Source organism: Morone saxatilis, unplaced genomic scaffold (genome assembly GCF_004916995.1).
Source record: "Morone saxatilis isolate NCDOM2014 unplaced genomic scaffold, NCSU_SB_2.0 Contig10, whole genome shotgun sequence".
In the NCBI taxonomy this organism is placed as follows: domain Eukaryota; kingdom Metazoa; phylum Chordata; class Actinopteri; family Moronidae; genus Morone; species Morone saxatilis.
The window spans coordinates 4658182-4677613 of NW_023339652.1; the positions used below are offsets into that span (position 1 = coordinate 4658182).

At 43.7% G+C, this 19432-nt stretch overlaps 1 protein-coding gene across 9 annotated transcripts in view; it reads right to left on the reverse strand.

Moving 5' to 3' along the window:
- The window catches only part of ppp1r12a (protein phosphatase 1, regulatory subunit 12A), a 46147-nt gene that overhangs the window by 24119 nt on the left and 2596 nt on the right, over positions 1-19432 (reverse strand). For all 9 annotated transcript variants that reach the window (XR_004797218.1, XR_004797222.1, XR_004797221.1 and 6 more), the window contains exon 2: positions 2674-2804. Coding sequence is in view for 3 of the 9 variants with exons in the window: in XM_035675357.1 (XP_035531250.1) it covers positions 2674-2804 (131 nt within the window). In the remaining 6 variants the exon portion in view is untranslated. The remainder of the gene's footprint in view (positions 1-2673; positions 2805-19432) is intronic.

Sequence of the window (19432 nt, forward strand, 5' to 3'; positions counted from 1 at the left end):
GGAGGTAAAGACACTTTGTAGTGCTGCTTTTGATTCAGTGCCAACATTGGTTGACACTACACCACATTCTGTATCTCCGGTTTAACCAGTCACTTCCTTATCCTTTGCATTGATATAGAGACGTGTGTATGCTCATAATGTAAAAGCCTTTTTACTGCCATTCAGCCCAAACTATGTGACAAAGGTAAATAATGAGGGTACATGTTGAAATAAGTAAGATACTAATGGCTTAAGTGGTGAAAACTCAAGGCACCCAAGTCACACAATGCATTTAAATGACAGAGGGTCTTCTTCAGGCTGTGCAAACTGAGTAAATATGCCACACCTACACAATAAAGAAAAAGAGGCATCTGGACAAGGAGTGGCACAAATCCAGACAGGTGTTTGGCATGGGTGTTTACTACTCTCCATGGTTTAACACTACACTACTGTCCACTTCTTCTTACAGTACGTAACTGCAACGACAGACGCAATAGAAGCAAGATATGCATTTGAGTGGAACATTTTACAGTTGAAAAACAACTTGTCAGTACTCTTAGTACTAAACAAAAAAAGACCAAAGATCTAATGGCTAAGCTTAGGGTTTTATCAGACGACCTGTTAATGAACTTTTTCTACTCTAACAGCTGTGAGTATTCTATAAATATGCACGAATGCCGAGGAGAACAGTACTTGTGGTGGCTTTTATATCGTACGCACAATGAAGATTTATTTATTTTTGTTCCTTTTGAGGAAAGAATTTGACAAGTTGAGGATTTAACACACTGCTTAGTCTATATTTCCATAGAAGATATAATTTAAACTGAATAAATATGAAAACTCTGAACAGACTCATCACCTAAAAGCACGAAAGACCCAGAGTTAAACCATAAAATGCTCTTTAAATATAGACAACCAAAAGATGCATTTAACGCGGTATCCAAGGCTACGTAGTGATTTAACCCTTTATATCTTTGTCTCCCACCAGCAGAGATTCAAGACCTTTTTAACCATTCAACATCTTGACTTCAGCTGGTTCCAATTAAAGCTGCGGTGAGACAGGCCCTTCTCATTAGGCCAACACACCACTTGAAACGGGCTCAGCGCTTATGACTTCCCCCCAAATGGCAACTGACTGACTGCAGTTAGATTTCAAAGTTTTATATCTTCTTGATTGGACTTTCTATTCTGCCTATTTTGGGTCAGCTTTACTAAGTTTGATGGCTTTGTGGTCTGGAGTCCCACTGTGGGATTCTTAACCAACCCTACCATTAGATGGCTGTGGTGACACCCAGAGGCTTAGAGATACAGTCCTGCTTTGGAGTTCCCGGTACTGTGAATGAGGATGCTGGAATTAAAATGGGTCTACTGAGAGCTCACCACCCACATCAGGTTGCAGAGTTTCTCTCTATGACATGATGTCTCCATTAGTCACCCATATCAGGCCGACCACTTGACCTTTTCATTCATTATGTGACAACAAAAAACTTCTTGTTTTCTGTAATACTAGGCCAGTGCTGGTGATGTGTTCATCGGGGTCTACTGGACACAGACTTGCTGGGTCTAAGGAGTTGACAACACTTAAAAATCTAAACATTGTGAGGACACTTTTATTGAAGCGGCTAATACATCATTTCTCCACATTTCTGTTCAAAAAGGCTATTCCATTACAACTTTAATACCATGCATATTTATACATTTGCCTGGGAACTAATTTGTACATAAGCTACATGTTTATCTTCCTACCACCAGCTGCACTTTTTGGGAAAACATCAATAGTGGGGATAAATCTGTAGCCAGGTTCCTGTAATGTAACACAGAAGTAAAGCAGGTCACAGCACACTCCCAATATGCTGAACAATGAGTACAACTGAGCTCCTTCAGCCCCCTTTAGCCTGTTTAAATATCCTCTGATAACATCTCTGTGTTGTGTTCTGTGCCCTATGAGCAGTCTTTCTTACCTGAAAAGGACTAGCGGCAAGAAAATACTAGACTGCAACTCTAGAGCTCGATTCCAGATATAGTGGCTGACAAAGATCTCTCTGTATTTGATTACATCACTCTAACAATGTGTGTCTGCGCTATCAGATGGGCTTCAGCGCCTGTCAAAATATGACCAAAAAAAACCGGCTTGCTACTGAAAATTATGGCTCTTGACATGTTGATTCTGGCATGCTAGCTGATATGGCACCATGGGCATTTCTACAGCAAACATGCACCAATTGGCAGGCACTGGAGGTGGCAGATTCCAAGGAACTATATTCTATTGAGCTAAAACGTATCATTATAGCACTGCACTAGGCCATACGATGTAGACATCAATCTTGCTAGCACCAATAAAAAGACAGAGGTCACTAATGGGGGGCTCCGAGAAGTGACAGGACAGTGCAGACCTCAGCTGCAGCCCAGCCGTGTAAGCCCTGATGTCAAGTTGTGCTTGGCAATCCAAATTAAATTGTGTAGTACCAGCTGGACCTTTATACAGGAACCTTAATGATCATCACATATTTTCACAACAAAAAAAAAGACACTGAACGGGGCTAAAAATGAGAAAAGAAAAACATATTTCTGAGAAATGGTTGATACCAAACAGGATGTGTAAGGATGAGTTTGCAGAAATCAAACCTGATGAAACAGATACTGCTTCTTGGAAACCGAATAAACCGCTTTGTAAACCGGCCTCTCGGTACTTACTCTGCTATGTCGAGGTATCCGCAGGAGGCTGCGGCGTGGAGGGGGATCCAGCCCTCGTTGTCGGGCTGGTTGATGCCGGCTCCATGCTCCACCAGGAAAGTCACCATGTCAACATTGTCATCTATGCATGCCTGAGAGGGGACAAAAAGAAAGAAGTAAGGCTACTGTAAGAAGCAAGGAGTGTGAGCTGACGTGTGTGTCTATGTGTGGTCATGTACATGCACATGTGCTTATGAACGTATGTCAGTGGGATGGCCTGTGCTACTGCGTCTGATAGACTGCCACGTGCTTCCAGAATTGTTGGGGAATTTTGGCAGCCGCAGTGTTCCCAAAATGCCTGCACATAGCAGGGGTGCTTGAAATACCACATAGCATAGTACTGCTGGTGGAGGCGCTGGAGGTCCTGAGCTTATATGCTGCTACTTTAGGCAAAAAGGAAGGTAATTAATTTAAAAAACACTTTTGCTTAAAAAGCCAGCTTTGCACTTCAGCCAAATATTTTCTCTCGTGTGATAAATCAAACCACTGAAATAACCGCACACACACACACACACACACACCATACGTTCTCCTCTTACACCGAGCAGCTGATGAATCACTCGATTAAATCCACATCTGTGGTCGAGCGAAAGTTAAACAGCTTCATTTGCCAGCACATTTTGCACCCAGAGTTTGTCCTCTTCTCTTAAAATCAATCCTAATCATTAGGAACTGTGCCATTCTCTGGTGCTGGGGACATGTAACACATCTAAAGCCAGTCTCCTGGTTGAGGACAGGAGGATGTCCCCGACAGACATGTCACTCAGTGTGGGAGGAAACTGGAGCGCTTTAAACAACACCTGAATACAAGTAAAACCAACAAAACTCCACATAACTGCTTTCTGGGGTAGGTGGCGAAGCAAATTTCATACAGCATGATTTCCAGTATTTTCCATATTTTCGGTCACTGCATACAGTCAGAGGGAAACTAGCAGACCACCCACAAAATATCACGCATGATAATGACTGGCACATCCCATTGTCACTGTGACTGACAGTGACAATTCTGGAGATCAGAAGCAGACAACAAAGTGGGTGCTAAGCATGCACCAGTCTAATTTTCTTCACAGCACAGATGTTATACAACCTTTTTCTGAAACCCCCGGTGCAGCAAAGCAAACCATATATGTCACAGTGAAAACAAAAGTGATACCAAGAGAAATGTATAGCAGCTGCAAGTGGGAGAGATCTAATTTAAGATCTTCTGACTCATGAAGTGGGGGCTGTTGTGATTTTTACCTTTATTGTAAAGCACAATTTGTTCCAGGGTGGGCGTACGTTGGCTTTTTTCATTATGCATTTAAATTAGCATTTGACTGTTTGTTAGTCAAGTGTAAAGATCTGTATTATAATTAGACCTACACAGTCTAGGTTTAAAAGGCAAAAGTATCATTAGACATGCAGAGTATATTCTATAACCAGCCATTTGTAACGCATTTTGTCATTAATAAAATGTTGTTTAGCATGTTTTTGTTTGAATTTCTGTAAAATAAATTAACATTTTAGTGTCTTCTTTATTGCATTTGTTCACCAGCCATGGACCTGAGCCGACCTGTTGCACATGTCATCATCAATATCTCTCTCTTAAGTAGACAATGCAAAAATAAGTTTTTTTAAAAATCACGTCTGTTTTGGTAATGTTCTGCCAAGAACTTGCATCAATGTGAAGTTTCTCACGCCACGACAAGCCTACCGGGGACCTTCTTACTGTTCGGCAATACTGCTAACCACTAAGCCACTGCTGTTTGCACATAAACACCATCATAATACATTTTCAATCCATCCAAAAAAAAAGTTGGGACTTCTCAAATTTCACATTAGGCCATTTGTCTGTGTGTACATAATCGAATACATTTAATGTAAGGTCGTGTTCGATGGATACATTTGTGTATTAAATAGAAAAGAAACCGTATACGATTCATACAAAGGAAGAGCAACGGCAGCTTTACTTGGCCCCGGGCCTGAGAGGCTTGAGCTGTCAAAGAGGTCGCTCAACATCCAAAACGAGAACTACGGAGAGCCTGCAGTGCACGTCTCATTCAGGACACACAGAGGCCCTGAGGTCTGAAGAAGTTACCTCACATCAAAGACACACAACAAGGCGACCTGCAAAGCACTGGTCAGAAAAAGTCCTCAAGGGGGAAAACAACAACACAGCAAATCCTTCTGCCACTATCTCTGCAGCCATCCCACACACAGCAGCAGAATGCTCAACGGCCGAGGCCTGATGATCTGTGGAACCACGCACTCGCTGATTAACAGCCATTGTAGTAAAGAGACACACACTTGAAATCCACAACAATTACCACTCAGCAATATCAAAGCCTAACTTTGCCACCGCAACCCCCCTCGCCCCCATCATTGAACACTGCGCCTGGACTGCCTCGCTCTCTCTCCTGGGGTTGCTATGACAACACAAGCGTTGACAAGGGAAACAGATACACACGAACACACAGCGGCCTCACGTTCAGGGCACACGACTATCTGGCTGGAATCCTTGTCCAAATTTGGGCCGTTTACAAAGCCGTACATGGCCAGAGCTGAAGAGTGCCTGCACAGGCCTCACTGAGCTTATCTGACGGTGTGTGTGTGTGTGTGATGTGATTTGGTTGTGTGTGGGTGCTCAGGCGTAGAGTTTCTCCAGGTGCAGATGAGTTCATCCAACTTTGTTGCAGTAAGATAATATTACTTTGAAAGTGATGCAATCTGAAGCGCTGATCACTAGTTAAGTGTCACTCTCGTGTGTTTGTGAGCTGGATGTCAAATGGCGCGGTTATGCGGTCCTAACACATGGCAGCTTGTGGTTCCCATCCAAGTCCACAATTTGGTAAAGTCAACATAGGCAGACCTGTGGTTCGTGCCATTAAAATCAAGTATTGGGACACAGAAAACCTCAGAACAAGTCTAGGAACATGTATTCATTACTATCATATTGGTAGCAATCACATTAACTCTACTTATGTAATGATCAACTCTGTTTTTCCCCTATTAGGGTAGATGAGGATGGGTGCTTATTCTTCACAGGCAGTCACACTCTTGGGTCACATTCATGTGTAGCCGTGAAGCTGCCCTCGTCCTCCATCGTCCTTATTATGTGGCATTCAACTTCCTTCGGGAATTCAAAATAAAAGAGCGCCGATGGGTCCTTATCAACAGCTGACTGAGCGTGTTGAATTGGCAACAAGGGCACAAGTGAAAGCTGACTGGCTGTTCAGCCCAGTTAATCAGTGGCTCCACCTTTTTAGCACAACCTCTCTTCATTTTTCATCGACTGCTTGTTTTTCTTTTTGTGCAGATACGGAACAAATATGCATGTTGGCCCTCAGATCCCCGTCACCTGTTTTGGCTGTGTTCAAGTTCAGTTTTTAAACAGAGGAGGACAAGTGTTGTATGGAAACACACTGCATTTAATCAGGAACCTTTTTACATATTAATGCACTGTCTTCTTCATCTGTGGAACTGAAAAAAAAGAGGAATGTAACAGTCCTGTAACTGTCCTCCATACCCTCATCTAAATCCTCCCCCTCAGTCATTCCCCACACACTTATTATCTCTTCAAAGTCTTCTCCTTCTCTAAGAATGGAAACAAGCCCCTTAAGGCGAAAGCAGTGCTGCCCGTGACCTCCCTCTCCAGTGAGTCACCTTCCTCTGATGGCTCCTCCCAGCAGCTACTGGAGCCCAACAAAGGTAATCCCTTAATGGCTGCAATTATCTGTGGCTGACAGGTGCCACAGTTGACAACCTGCATCAAGAGTATGAGTGGAGCAGTGGCCAGAGGGACAGGAGAAAGAAGAGAGGAAGGAGAAAGTACCATGGCATCCTTTCTCAAGAGCATTTCAAGAGCATGGTGGTGTCCTCCGCGTGTACTGATGGGGGGGATAAACATCTAAAGACAGTGTTTTATGTCCGACAGCGAGCAGTGAGCACGTGAAAGACGAGTAGAGGAGAGGGATCAAAAGGGAACTGAAGTTTGATTTAAGTTAAAATACAACAACTGTGGGCCTCACACATCCCAATCAGTCTCCGGAAGACATACAGGACCAGTGCTGCGCTCGCAGTGAAACATTCAGATGTGTAATGACTCACTCTCAGACACGACACGCTGCCATTTAAACCTGTTTGGCAAGTGGAGGAGGAAAGAGAGGAGGCCTTGTCAAGCATGAAGGCAATAAGACGGATGGCACTATACACTATAAAAAAAAAAAGAAGAGTACGACAAAGACAACTACACAGCAGCCTAAATGTCAGCTAAACTTAAACACAAAGTCAGACACAATAGACGCTACAAGCAGAGAAGGACCTTGACTAAATGTAAAATGTTGGCTCGATTCTCGATTACCGCTGTGATGATGTGACGTCTACAGTATTGCAGGATTAGCATTTCCCCCCAGACTGTCCATGAATACTCAGTGATATTAAGGCTCCACAGGTAATTCACCCGAGTATCACACACACAGCAGACCTGAGAACGCCAAAGGTTGCTGCGGGTAACAAAAGAGAAAGAATTACACCATGTGGCAACAGCATGTTAGATAAAACAAAGTATCCTGTCAGTTTGCCAGGGAGGACTAGAGGATGCATCCTTGCCGCCCTTTCTGATAAAAAAGGACCCTCTAATGGAAACTGAGGCTTATGGGAAGTTGACGTAAACGAATCAATGTACACAGGATGCTCCATTTGATTGGTCGATACAACTGTTTTCAGAAGCAGGCCGCTCAGTGTACATTAAACTCTGTTTATCCATTAGGGTTTTGGGGATGTGGTTAGCAGTGGAGCAAGAAAAGCAGTGAAAATCACTAATCTCTAATTAGAAATTAATTGAAGTTGAAAAATCTGAACCATGGCAGTCAAAAGTCCAATCCAGTGAAAATCTATAATCCACAGAAAGCAGGCGCCATTAAAAAAGGAATAATTGAGGTGTGTAGTAGAAATGTTGGTGATGTTCCATTAATTATAACAGGGGGAAAACTCGTTTCATTTCACATCAGGTGAATCACGTCACATTTAACAGTGCTGTACAGCAGAAACATAATAATACAGGCGATCTTATGTTTATATTTTAGGAACACACAGTGCAGCAGTATCTACCGTAATGCTTCAACGGAGCCTGTTTGATCCTTGAGGCTGTGACAGACCACTTTGAATCTTATTTCATAATACAGGACTGTTCCTATCATGTTCTTTTCCAACTCCTCAAAACATTAGCTCTAAATCACAAAATGTGTCCTGTGTGTTTATAAGCTGGTGTATGGCTGATGGGAGCACATTCAAATAAACACCAGCCGACGTCACTGGACGGTCAGCTTGGATTCGTCAAGAAAGAAATGGCCTCGAGTGGCACTTTATGAAATAGCAGGGAAGAGTAAACCTGTCTGTAGCCAGCCAGAGTTGAAGTGAAGTACCTAGAGGAAAACATGAAAACGCACACTGGCCTTAGAGCTGGGAAACGTACTGTTGCATAGGCAAATATTAACAGGTCATCGGGCCTAACCTTGCCAGATAAAAAGTCATAAATGGTGGATACATGTAAATCCTCGTCAGTCTTGTTAATGTTGACTTGTCGTATTAAGACAAGATTTAAAAAAAAAAAAAAGCAAAGCTGCACTCTGCCAACAAATTCCTGAGACAGAAAGGTAAGTAAAGCAGGACCGTATACATCTCTCCCACTTCACACACGCTCATCAATTAAGTACACCCATGTGGGGCTGATTATAGGCGCTATCAACAGATTAACTTCATAAACCTTCGCAAGCCAGTGGAGATAAATATGGAGAAGATTAGGACAGAAACAATACAGTGTCCATCATATGCACCAGTCTAATCCTGAAATAATATGGAGTAATTCAAGCCCCTACTCCCTCCTAGCGCCGCAAACAAGATGGGCTAAGCCATTTTTTTTCGGAGCGGGCCCAAAAATGTACCCATGACGTGCACGTAAGAAAGGAGGTCGGTCTGTTGCCATGACAACAAAGCCAAAAAGGGAACATGGGTTCAGGGCTTGTCAAGCTTTTGTAAGAAACATAAATAAATAGATAAAAGACTTCATTTTAAAGCACACGGGGGTTGCTCGGATGGCCCCCGAAGGCAGCGCAGAAAGCAAAACCACTGTGAGACAACATCAGACAAACAAATGCAGAACGGAGCATCATGAGTGGCCGTCTCTCCGGTTTTTAACCTCTTGCAGGCATGACTTTTAACCGATGCTGGAGTGATTCTCTGACTTTTATTGCAGCACGATTACGCGGGGGCCACTGCTACCAATTAGTCTCGTATCTACAATATCATCCAACACACACACTGGACAAATACAAGACCCAGTTAGGTTAAGCCATTAACCAAAACTGTACTGTGGATTCAAAACACATTACTTACAATTACTTCCTTTGTTTCTGCAGATATAATGGTTAGAATTAGATCAGACTTTGACTTTCTGTAGACATTTCTACATGTTATTCAAAAGGGTAAGTTACTAAAGGTGGATGTACTGATTAAAAACAAATAAAAAAAAAAAACCACACACACCAGCTAGCTAGAAAACTGTAACATGTTTATCAAACTATAACGCTGCTCCTCAGTTTCTGTCTGTGCTTTACATCTGAACTAAATTCCCTCACATCCACAGATGTCATGAGCTCCAGAACTAAAGTGGCTCAACCCGTAAGCACAGAAAACAATTACAAAATTTTGCACCGCATGCTTAACTTCATATAGACAAGTCTGACACCCCAGTAAAGGGGGTGTATAGCTACTGTGCGTGTGTAAAAAGGGTAGGTTTATCTTCTTCTGGGCCATCGTGCAGAGAGCTCCGAGCTTAATTTAGCAGCACTCCACATCAAGGAGACTCTTGAAGACCCCTCCCCTCCTTGACTTCCTTTAGTAGCACCCTCAGATGGCCAACTCAAGCACCCTGCAGAGAGCCGCTGCTGTGGCTCCTGCACATTTTTACTGCTGAGAGTGGCAGGGAACTCTAAGCCCATTGTGCTAGCAGCTATTCTCCATTCAGTGACAATGTCAATGGTCATGGTGCATGCCCATGACAACACCCATGCCCGACAACAGCGTGCCTGCGTGGAAAAGGATGCTGTGAGAACCGTCAGTGAAACACAATTTTTGACAATCTTTACTTTAATCATTTTTCTTTCATTTACTTTATTTCAGTGTGGATCCCACAAACACTGCACACACTACATGAAAAGCATGCACAGATAAACCCAATTAAACAATTACAACCAATTACACACACGTCAGCATTAGCTATTTTCAAAATGCTCAATTAGACTAGACAAAGTATTTTATAAGAAGGTTTTGGTCAGGTTTACCTCTGAATCAAGTATGGTGCTCTCTAAGTGAATCATACATATACACATACACAAAAGGCTCATTATGACTGACTTTTAACATGTACCTAGCACTATAAAAAGATTGCCGTGAGAAAACTTTAAGAGGTCAGTTCACCTTTATCAGACACAAAAAACGTCTATATTTTTTATCCTCTTTCTCCCTTGCGGCATTTTGGTTTGGGCTTTATTTGCGAATGGCGGTGAATGGAATTTGGTTTGTGGTGCTCAATCATTGAATACTGTCATTCTCAACTCAACAGTCACGTCTTTTCAGAAACAGTGTCCAGATTCCTCAGGATAATCCACAGACCTCACTGTCAACTGTTTTCATAAGGACAACTGAATAAACAGTCGCAGTGAAAACACTCCACTGAGATGTGTGTTAGGCTACATTCACTAAATGTTCAATACAACAGCAACACAACAAGAGTCCATCACAGTGACTGCAGGGACTGTGGAACAGCTGTTCAAACCCCCAAAAGACTTTTTGATTGTGATCAGGACTTGGGATCAAACGTGGAAAAAGAAAGGTGATATCACTGCCAGTCTTCCTACGAAAACATTTTAAACACAGACTCATAAAAACAAACTCCACATGCTCATTTTTGCCATCCCTTGCAATCACCCGGTGCTTTCGGTACGGTCTCTAGTCTTCTCTTTTTTTATATGATGTGGGGTGTGGGGGGGGGAGTGAAACTGCTGTCATTTCTGTGGTGAGATGGATGATAGCTGAAACCCTCCAGTATCTGTCAGGAAAGCCAAAACATTATCTAGGTATTATGGTGTAAGGTTTCTCCAACACTACATGTACAAAATGGAGACAGAAAGAGGCTTTCATGCGTAGGGCATCCACAATAAAGCTTAATAACACAGGACCTGTTTTGTTTGTCCACAAAAGGGAACCAGGGACCAGTTTTCTGCCATACGAAGCAACAGTATGGACAACAAAGCAGCTTCTTCTGGAGTTCAGAACCGGCCTCTCTCTTTCTCTCTCTCTCTCTCTCCCTTTACTCCTATCCTTCCTGAAGAATGAACTTCTCTCTGCAATCACCTAACCAGTAAGCAGCAAAGGCCCTGGACTAGCATACCAGTGGAGAAATTCCCAGATAAGTAATACTCCTAGCCTTGGGGCTTCAGGCATCGGTGCTTTGGCCACCCCTCTTGGGCTACGTCACTGGCTCAGAGGCGCGCAGCCACTTCCACAAAAGGAATTCCTTCTTACCGCCAGCATGTAAGTATGAGTGCGTTATGGGTCTGTGTTTGCATGTGTGTGTTCGACAGATCATCCCACACAATGAGAGATTTGGTGTAAAACGAATATATACATATATACACACACACACACACACACACACACAGGAAATAGAACAATCCAGATATGAATAAAAAAAGAACATGGGGATCAGTAAATCTATACTTGTGAGAGGTTATAGTGTGACTGTTCATTCTGTAAGGTGGTGTACATCTGTGTGTGTGTGTGTGTTGTGTGTGTGTGTTTACGCCTGAGACAAAGAACTCACAGCTCCTGTGCTATTGGCAGGGTTCATGAGGCCAGAGGGTACGAGGGGGAGGGTTAGAGCGCTGCAGGGCGACCAGCTGGGTCCCTCCACTAGATGAGCCCTGTTGGGAGCTGTAACCAGACTATAACACACGCACACACACACACACACACATACACACACACACACACACAGCCTCTGCCTTCGGTGCTCTAGCTGCTGCTGCTACCGAGGACGACCATATATGGCCCTGGGATTCCCATGGAAAAAGAAGACCAGGATTGAGGAAGAGGGGGGAAAAAATGCCGGCAAGATTGTAACTGTATGTTTCACTTGGGCTTTCGCTCAGCAGCCAAAACAATAGCCCCACTTGAGAGCCAAATTAGTTTCCATGTGAGGGGTCCAAAGGCGAGAGGGGGCACCGGGAGGGGGGGGGGAGAGGCAGAGAGGTCAGATAGCTACGCAGAGATGGCAGAACACAACCTCTGTTGATATTTCCATATAATAGAAGCCTTATGTGGAGGCTACTATATGGAGGACAGTAGATAGCTCAGTCAGCAGTCACTGACGCTCAGTCTACTAAAGAGGCATTGAGAGCGGTCCGCAGTACAGCCCCCTCCCCTCTTCCCCCAGCGTCCTGACACTGTGTCACCACTCACGCCAACAAACTCTGAACCCGAGAGGTTAAATGGATGGTGTGGGTGCCAGGGTCAGCCCTGTAGGCATGCTACTAACTTATAGCCATTACCAGCACAAATATGGATCACCAGCAGAGCAACACTGCATCACAATGCATGTGGAATTGCTAGTACACACTGTCACGCAAAGGCCACGATCAATTCCACAGTTTTGAGTGGACTAAAGACAAATACAGTGTAACTATAATAGCCTACTCCTGTGTAAACAAATGGAACAAGACCTGTTCATTGTGCAATTTAAAACTGCACTTTTTACTTTATTTTCTTCCGTGTTGCAGCCCTACAAAAACAGATACAAATGCAGCATAAGAATTTCCATTCATATATATATATATATATATATATATTTATTAAAAAGATGAGAATGCATACGCATTTTAGGTCAATGTTGAAGCAAGGCCGTGCAGATAGCTTTACGTTACGTGTGTGTACATGTTAGGACAGTGTCAGTGAGAAGCAGGCTCACTAGTGGAGCCTCAAAGAGGAAATGAGAAAAATAAACAGCCACTTCCTGTTCCTCTCTGGCCTGAAATCTCCAACACCCTGATCCCTCCTACCATCACCACCTCCGTACGGAAAGACGAGCAACACTCCCCCCCCACATGACCTCCCCAAATTCTGGGCCTGAAAACGCACAGCACAAAGGAATCCACCACCTGAAGGAGACACACAGATCCTTATTGTAATGGTCAGCCAGATTAATGATCTATAATCGATATCAGCTGCTCAAACATTCACAGGCAACCAGAGTTTCAAACATCAAACTATGATTAACCGGTCACTAATGAATCACTGAGAAAAGCTTCCCGAACAGTGGAGTTGATCAGAATGTATGGAATAACATTATAATCTATATATCTCAGGACCATGAGGATCATACGCTGTCTGAACGCTGCTTCGTTCTCTATACGGCTGTCTGAGAGGTTGAGGCTAATTATTTATTTATTTAAGGGTCTATTAACATATCGGCTTGATTGGACTCAGTGACCTGACATTTATGCTCTATAAAACATGAGATAAAATTCAATTTGAAGACACTGTAATGACTTCATTCATTGTGTTTTATTTTGCAATCAGTCCTGTTATTCAAATGATATGAGTTCTGTTTCCCCTCTTTTATCACTAACACCAGTTCAGTCTGTTGGTAAATAGAATTAGATGACGAGAGACTTACAAGAAGTGATAATATTAACAACGTGTTGACAATATTTAATAAAGCACAAGTGGGAGACATTAATAAAAGCGTACATCATCTTTTGTTATTGCCCAGTGAGGGACATTTGGCATGCAACAAGATAAAAAAACATTTCTGATTATTTAAAACAGGGGAGAAAAAAAAAAAAAAGATATAGAAAGAACATTGGCTTCTAGCTAATACAGAGGCCATTCTTATGTAAGTCCATTTGAATCACAAGCCAAAGTACTAAGGCTGTCAAGGTCCAGGCCCATTTACTGACGCTGCTTTTTATCTGCAGGAAGAGTATTATTCACATGCGCTTACTCAGAAGAACACTAATGGGGGAGCAGCACAGCAAACAGCAGGTTCATTTCAATCACATGGCCCCTCATGGACCAGCGCTAACAAAAATCAATGCCAATCAAATGTAAAAGAAGAGTATCCTACTAAGAGATGCAGAAATATATTAGTGCTATCAGCTGACACTAGTTTTAAAACCCAAGGTTGTGTCAGTATAATATTATTCTTGATATGCCAGAGTGCGGGGTAGGAATCACTCCATAAACATGATGTATTCCTCAAACTACACTAAGGTATTCTGTGACAGGTGGAAGCAACAATGAGCAATAACTTTCCCAGCTGACAGCATGAGGATATCGTGTCCTGTATCTCCTGGCTTAACAATAACACAATGCGCACATTGTGTACAATGGGCCAATCGTCATGTTCACCTCTGTCTCTCTTTCGTCAGCTGAAGATGCAGCCAGTTTGAGAATAAATGGAAAGAATGTAACCTCACCCTTCGACAGACAACAAATGGACATACGCTCTCAGCCTTAATTGTGCTCGCTGCTCTGTAAGACAATGAGGAATTCAGACTCCGGGTCCAGGTGTTTTCAGTTCAAAAACAGCTCGTAAAAAAACAGTCAGCGTGAGGCATGTGACTGCCGCCAAGCAAACAACAGCAGGATGGCTTCAAGAAGACCTGGCTAAAGTAGAAGACAGACACTATGTGCCACGGGGTAGGAAAAAAAACAAGCTGAAGTCATCCCACAAACATTTCACAGCAGCTCAATACTATGCACGGCTCGAGAAAGCGGGGGCAGACGGAGAAGCCAGTGGTGGGCATTAATCTGTCAAGGCACCTGGCAAGTTCCTTTACACAAAAGTCTCAACAGGCAATTACGCTCGCATGTCATTTCTCATCAAGCTCTCAAACCGCTGCGCGACACAGCGAGAAGAGCTACAACCTCATGTGCGGGTGACAAATATTCATCAAAGTACCACCGACTGACATCATCAAAACAGATTTAGCAGAAACAAAGAGATGGCGGCGTTTCGCTTTGCAATCAACTTCTCATTTTCCTAAATTTATCTGCAGCAGTGTGTCACATGACATGCTCTTTTGCGCAAGGTCAAGTCCGCGTTCCATAGACTCGCCATGAAGTCAGCACAGCTCGTACACACGTGGCAATAGGTTTACACTACTGAGGAATTCTCCCGACGACCCTAAGTGAACCACTTCCAACCTGTAGCTCATCTGAAATACTTCAGAGAAACCGTCGCTGTTCCAGATCCTCTGCTGGGAAGGCCTCTGTGCATTATCACAGCAGTGTCATAAATACAGCGGGGATGTATAGGATGCACCCAGACCGGAATCAACTGAGCCGTGCAGGTTTTTGCTTTTAAAGGAAATCTATACTACAGCCCTTTCTGCCATTCTGCCATGGTATGTTCAGTTGCTGGAAATGGTTTTATAAGACTCATTATACCGTTTTCTTTCTTTGAGTTATGATTCCATCGCGTCTGACCCAACAACTTCCTCTCAGTACAGAAGAGCCCAGTCTTTCCTATCCATTTAGCTTACATATGCACGTTCTCCTGACACAGTGTGCAAGGAAACAAACACCGACGTGTCGCAATCAGCAGATGACCTGGCGTGTTGCAAAGCATTGGCGCGCAAACACCACAAGGACTTCCTGCTGTTGATTATGGGGTTGGTAGAAAGGTTGAATGAAACGGCGAGCGAGGCCAGCTTGACAAGGAGAGACCTGCCAATTATACACAGGTAAAATAAACACGTTCTGGGGCTCCAGTGCTAAAATTAACGCTCTCAGTTATCGAGCATGCTGAGGTTACAGTAGTGCAGCTGTGATTCACTGCACACTGGAATTCAGCATCGCACTGAATGACATATACGTCTGTTGTGGGCGTTGTATTTATCCCATATTAGTGCGTCTACATTATCTACCACTACGCTGATTCAAAGCAACCAAAGCAACCAAAGGGGACATGAAAGCCATTAGTGCCTGCTGTGTAAATTTCACACATTTTAAGACCTTCGGGACTGGTCAGCACACAAACCAGCTGCCGACTGGTTCTTAAAATGGAAACAGGGTGGTACAGGCAGAAAATGGAATAAACTATTCTTTAATCTAACTTCAGTGTCCATCTACTTATCATTTCTGTTGTTGTGTCGACGTTTGGTTGGCTTTAATCCATATTGATCCAGACGTTTTTTCTTTCTTCACGTGTCCCCTGCCATCTGGCTCCAGTTTACTTATGCAAGACCTGTTTTGTTTCATGTAGTTAATAATGTCATGATGCAATAATAGTTCCTCTACTGTACCCTTCACGACTGCAATGCTGCTTGAGAAGAAGAAGAACTAAATTAAGAATGAAATTATGATTAGTGTCTTATATTATTGAATGTGCTAGTGTGGGCTTGTGAACAGGTTTTGAAATATCAAACATAGCAAGGATACACACTCATAACTCATTTGGCAAGCAGTATTTCAGTCTAAATATAAGCCACAACAAAACACGACAATAGCTAATCACATTCAAGGACTGGCAGTTCGAGCTGGACAAAGAAAAACATCTTGACTGTCTAGATTCCAGTCCATGAATTATTAAGTTGCACCTTAATGTATTCTGCAATATGTTAGAAATGCATGAGTGACTAGCTGCTACTGTACAATGGCCTTAAGCCGTAACAAAGAAACTGAAAGCCTTGTGGAACCTTTTGCAAGAAAAGTGATCTGAAAGCAGACTTCTGCTAAAATCGGCAGATATCAAAAGTCTGAAGACAACTTGCTGAGAACAGCTAAAAGTGCCTGAATACCGAAGTAACTTACCATAAAAACGATTCATTTTCATTTTCATCTTCATCATTAAGCAAACATTTTAATGCAGCTTACTTCTATCACGTCAACTTTAAGGCCTATCTACCCACCGCTAAGTCTTCTGCTATGTCATAGAAGCAGCAGTTAGACTAGTTCTCTGCATGAATTGAACAAAAAAAAAAAAAAAATGGGCATGCTGGCTCTACACATGGCAGGTAGTCCCCTCTACATACCAGAGCACCGTGGGGCCATGTACTATGTGACACGCAACGGTGGAGCTCATTAGATCCTGCTGCCAGTATAGCTGCGTCTGAAGAATAGGTCATTTATAGAAGAAAACTAATTAATGACACTCGAACAATGGAGTGGACAAAATGAAAGGCTGAACTTCAAAGTGAAGCTGAGTGATGTCAAACTACCTGGACCTTGATGTTCAACAAGAAGTACGAATCATAATCTCTACAACAAATGTTCATCCATCATCACCATCCATCTCCCTCAAAAGCCTCAACAGATTTTGGATTACTATACGTACTAAAAGGCTGTGGACGCTTTACACCAACGTACCAAAGATCAGTAGCGTTCCTTACTAAATTTGCATGCAGAAGACCATTGCTTTGTCATCTGGGCCACATGCTGCTGAAAAACTGAAAACAGCGCTGTGTATTACATCTCACCCTCAAAATATGTAACCCTAGGTCGTCTTTAACAGTCAACATCAGATCTGGGCACATTATCAAGATAGAAACTTATTTTGGTGGATGAAGCCTTTCCTTGATAAGTCACTAACCTGCATCTCTGTAGTGCAGGCTAGTGAACAGGTGAGAGCAACAGTGAAATCTGAAATGCGTTGTGATGCTTTGCCTGTCTCGGCCAAGGGGGCTCTCCACGTGAGACGGCGGGATTTTCTCCCTCGGGCAGAAAGACAGGAGGCTGGGGGTCTGTAAGAGGATGCCGTGGTGCCTTTATCAGGAGGACGGGGAAACGTCAAAGGCATTTCTCTTTTGCTCCTCTCACAGGCCGACTGCGAGCCTCAGGCACAGCTGAGAATCTCAGGCTCGGGGGTTGTAGTGAGATCCACAGCGATTGTGTAATGTGTTAATATGACGACTGATGCTGGTCTGGATGAAAAGCAACACAGCCACCTCACCATCTTCCACCGCACGCTCTGTAATTGTTCCATTACGAGATTCATGAAGTTGATTCTCGTTGCAAACCGCTGAGCGCTGCCAAAGACTCTCTCTCTGTTCGCTCTGTTATGCAACTCCCACTCCGTACATGCAAATCCACCAACACAAGTGACTAGCAACCTTCCCTGAGTCGTTGTCATGGAGACCGTGCAAGATAATGTTCATAGACTTCAGGGCCATAATGAGGGTGTGTAATGTCAACAGAGCAAAGGCATTGTAATAGCCAACTCTGACATGTTAAGCTGAGCCGAGTCCTGCCACCTCGGTCCCGGGGGGGGGGGGGGAGATCAGCAAAGACCATGGACGCTAAAGAGAAAAAAAAAAAGTTCAGGTGTGGGTCACTGTGGAGATTTTCCTTGTGTGGAGAGCGACAAGCCCTGGTTACCTCCACACTAATTGCCTCGATGGAGCTCAGTGGGCAACAGTCAGCTGGGCCTTGGCATTGTATGGAGAGAGGCAAGCCAGAGAGAGAGAATGACTAGAGGGGAGGGGTTTAGGTGACAGCTGAGGAATGTCTGCTCTGCTCGCTCTTCACCATGGTTTCCAGCGACTGTCATGTGAGGAATGCACGGGCTTCGACGACACCACTTGGAATGCTACCCTCTGAGACCAGTTGAGCCGACGAGATCTGGAATCTCCGCTCGTCTGCGGGAACCCTCATTCACTCGTGCGTCCTCTTTGCTGTACGCCTGAAACCACGCAGGACCAACCTGTCTCAGCCAACCGCGTCACAAAATGGAAAACGTGAGGAGCAGCAAACCCGTACGGAGTCACATTCTTTGACGTTGAGGGCGTCGGACACTGAACATGTCGCAGGTTATTATTGGTTAATTCCCCGTGCCTGACGCCGTCCATATGCGCAAGAGGGCCTGTAATGGTCTTCATCATGAATCACATCATAGAGACAACAGGAGAGAACATGTTTATGGGTCCTTCTGCAACCAATCTTTTTTTTTTTTTAAGTGACATAAGGTCCATGACTCACATACAGACACATCCTCTAGCCTAAATGTGAGATTATGCCAGGGCTGCACTACAAAGCAGAGCTGCAGACTCTGAGTCATACCCAAACTTAGTATCATCTCTCGAAACCCAGTTAGGAGAACTTGTGGCGGTGGTATTTATAACCCTGCACCGGTCACCAGCGTTGGGAGCGATATCGCTGCTCCCAGTGAGGAGTGAGCCCTCATGTAACAACATGACACACTTCACAACAAAGCCAGAGGTCGGTCATTCAACAGAATAGGGAAGAGCCGTTTATTGCAAAAAAGTCAACTGTCAAAGTTACAAGCGGTTTTTCCAATGCAAAGCATAAAGTCAGACAGTGTTGTGCACTAGAGTTTATTGCCTAAAAGCAACAAGGAAAGCACGACAAAGACATCAAGATATCAAATGACTGATTGTCCATCTCATCTTTAGTTTATCTAAGGAAACTAAAATCAGCTTGACCTTGCTGAAATTCTGGGATTAGCTGTATCTCCTTCTTCAACTCCTCTGTAAGACCCCCCCAAACCCCCCAGGATCACATGCTGGCCTACGACACACAAACACACTCACAGCAGCTTCTAGTCTCCAGAGATGGTTAGGTCTGGAGAGCGGCACTGCAAGTCAAATTCTTTCCTCACTCTAGCTCATCCCTGGACGTCAGCCCAAAAAAAGGCAACGTTTCCACCCAATGAGTTTGCACGGGG